This window comes from Homalodisca vitripennis, chromosome 6, assembly GCF_021130785.1.
Source record: "Homalodisca vitripennis isolate AUS2020 chromosome 6, UT_GWSS_2.1, whole genome shotgun sequence".
Classification (NCBI taxonomy): Eukaryota; Metazoa; Arthropoda; class Insecta; order Hemiptera; family Cicadellidae; genus Homalodisca; species Homalodisca vitripennis.
Window position 1 is genome coordinate 166,494,289 of NC_060212.1, and position 3,318 is coordinate 166,497,606.

The following is a 3,318-nucleotide window of genomic DNA, read 5'->3' on the forward strand; positions in this document are numbered from 1 at the left end:
ATCAGTGTAAAGCGCTCAAGGTCACTGACTCTGACGTCTAGCTGCAGAACATCAGCTGATCTAATATCATCTCTCTCACTCACACCGCTACACTGATAACAGTCGCGGACGTACACTATGGTACCTCCCGCCCTGTACTCCTCATTACAATTAGCAAAAGCATTGTAGCCAGAAACTTTATAATAATTTAATTCAGCTTTACTAATCCATGTCTCAGTTCAAACTATTATATCAGGAAATAATCGAGCAGATTCTAATTCACTTAAAAATAAATTGAAATTCTGCCTTACGCTTCTAATATTTTGATTTAAAACTACTATACTATTAGTGTTATTAATATTTCACAACAACAAAAAAGTGTCGGATTGATAACTAATACTAGCCTAAATATACAATTTTCTAACCTCATTTCCACAAACTGTAGTTCACAATTTATCTAGGTCCGCCAGCGAAGTTACAACTTTCACAGGTTCGCCCTCCGCCTTCCTCATTAATATCTTGCCTCCTCTGATCCATAGATACGTGTAATGTTTTTCACTTTTCTTTTCCCGGGCTGCGTTCAGAAGTCGGCGTCGTCCAGGGCTCAGGCTTTCATTAATATATATAGGCATCGCAGGACTTGCAGTTAGGCCTATATCGTGCGTATTTAAATTACGCTTCACTCGCCTTTTTTGGAGGACAGCCTCAGCATCCATGCGTCGGGTCATCTTCACTATAATTCCAGGGGGCTTGCCAGATCCTTCCCTGTTTCGCAGTCTATGGCAAGCACTGATCATATTTTCATCTATCGTCAGGTCCAAGGCTCGCCCCACTGTTTTCACCACCTCGACGATCTGTTCTCCTCTATCAGCCGGGATACCGTGTATCTCGATAGTATCCCTCCTGGAATACTGTTCGATGTCGTCCATACGGCTCTCGAGCATAGCGACCTTATTCCTGAGGGCAGCGTTTTCCGTGGAGAGTTTGTTTACAAGTTCTAAGAGTGCTGACATTTCCTCTCCTTGTTTACTAACCAGGCCTTTAGTCTCTTTTAACTCTTCAAAGGCAGTGTTGATCGATTTGCCCAGTCCAGCTTCAACTCCTCTCAGGTCCTTTCTCAATTCCGATACTAGATTAAAAACATCCTCTTTGGTAATGGTAGAGGTCATAGATGACTCAAGGGCCATGCTCTTACGTCGTTCCTTGGCGCAAGCTTCACACCTCCATACGGTATTGTTCTCGACGTAATACTGAATGTCGTCAGGTGTAAGATCGACACATTTTCCATGAAATGACAATTTACATTCAGCACAATCCACCTTAGGAGCATTTTTCCCAGTTTTAGGGATCGGTCTCACACAGCGACCACAATCAGTCATTTTTCCTATTTAAAATTATTAGTTATTTAAAATATCTAAAGTGTAACAGTTTAATAATTCTGTGTACAATTTTTTTTTATTTGTTTGTTGTTTTCTTTATATATTCCCTGGCAAATAAATTGTTGAAATTTTCAATTAATAGATCGAATTATTTTTAATCAAAAATATAAAAAAAACTTTATAATTAAAATATAAAAATTACATACAACAGTATAAATAAATAAAAATAATACAAGTCACATAACGAAAAAGCAATACATTACAAAAGAAGATAAATAACTCAAGCAGAAACTGAGCTAACTAAATGGTACAAAATGGTAAAACAGTGAATGAGAAGAGTAAAAAAGTAAACTATGAGGACCGATATTATATAAAACAATTATGTAAATATGGATTGTAAGGTTTTAAATGTAGTGCAGACATTATGGAATGAATATAAGTACTAAATTTGTATATATATTATGAGAGAGTTTACAATAGTTTCTTAAAGAAATGCAGTTTTATTTTTAAAACCATTTCGTCCAATATATGCAATAAAATTGTCACTGAATAAATAACAATTTATGTAGAGCAATAAGACATAAAAAAAGATATTTATATAAAAGTAAACAATCTGATTTATGTCTTTAAATTATGTTTAACAATTTTAAAGTACCGTACAGACAATTATTTTATTTCAATCGAATATAAATTTGTAGATAGTACGTACAATTTATAATATTTAATCAAAACAACATTCTTTACTGTAAATTAATTTTAAATGTCTTAATACAAGAATATCTATAAAATATTAGTTATATGTTACATAATGTTGTTAAAAGTATCATAGAATGTGCGAAGAAATTTGAATTATTTCAAAGAGAATTATAAAATCAGTTTTACTCTTCGACATCGAGGCCTTAACACTAAACATTTAACATTAAATCTAAAATAGATGAGGAGTTTGGACTATCAGTAACTAATACACATCACAAGAATAATTAGATTTTTTAAAATTGAATATTCCCATGCTGTATGTAAGTATTTTTCACGATGAAGTTGTCCGCAAAATCGCTGTTAACTATTAGTACACTATATAAATTAACTAACAATAGTACTAAAAAAATTAGCTGCATTACATTTTATGCATAGTCCATTAAAATTAAATTTCAAATATTTTACAACCTTCTACTACTAAACCAAATGTGTTGGCTACTAAATTCCTGTACCAAAAGTTGTTTGCATAAACGTAGCAATATGCGAAATGTATAATTATTAGTCAAGATTATTTTTATAAGTATTTAAGAAACACTTTTATATTCTGTAAAATAAAACTGATAAATGTGTATTTTGCAACCTGTAAGGATGAAATTCAGCCTTGCGAAAGTTCAGTGGTGAACCAATTAACTAATCGTATGAATGAAAAGGCAGAGGTTGTCCTGCAGCGGAGGAAAAGATATGGTTTAGTCATAGAGGGCTATTAATTAAGAGGCCACAGACCAGGAAACTAACATAGTGAAAAGCAGTTTTGGAATGCATAATTAGTTTAGAGTACTTGTCTCATGTTTTTCGTTTTATTTTTTCCGTCAGGTAATGGTTCTTAGTACTACATTTTAGTCATGAAATCTGGAGACAGGATTCCAAAGTGGAAAAGAGTAAAATGAATTTTATTCTCTGTGTATAATTTATTAATACAGTTACATTATAGGTAATATATTTATTACTTCACTATAGTTTTAATGAATAATATTGATTTCCAATCAGAGTATAATTTAGTGATAAAAAGGTAGTTTTGAGAAATTAAGTGTAAAGAATGTACACTGCATTGACGCCAAGCAACAAGTTGACGTCTCCACCAGAGCAGAGGCGCAATATCCTCTAGAGTCAGCTGTTACATCCGGTTTCCGAGTTCTCTTTTCACCTAATCTTTCTCATCGTTCCAATGTTGACAAAACAATGGATAGTAACTGTTTTAACCTGA

The 3,318-nt window shown here is 33.2% G+C and overlaps 1 protein-coding gene across 1 annotated transcript; it reads right to left on the reverse strand.

Moving 5' to 3' along the window:
- Positions 1-425: 425 nt before the first annotated feature.
- Positions 426-1,358, reverse strand: LOC124365633. Its single transcript, XM_046821625.1, has one exon. It carries the CDS (start codon positions 1,356-1,358, stop codon positions 426-428), a length of 933 nt encoding a protein of 310 aa, XP_046677581.1.
- Positions 1,359-3,318: the final 1,960 nt, after the last annotated feature.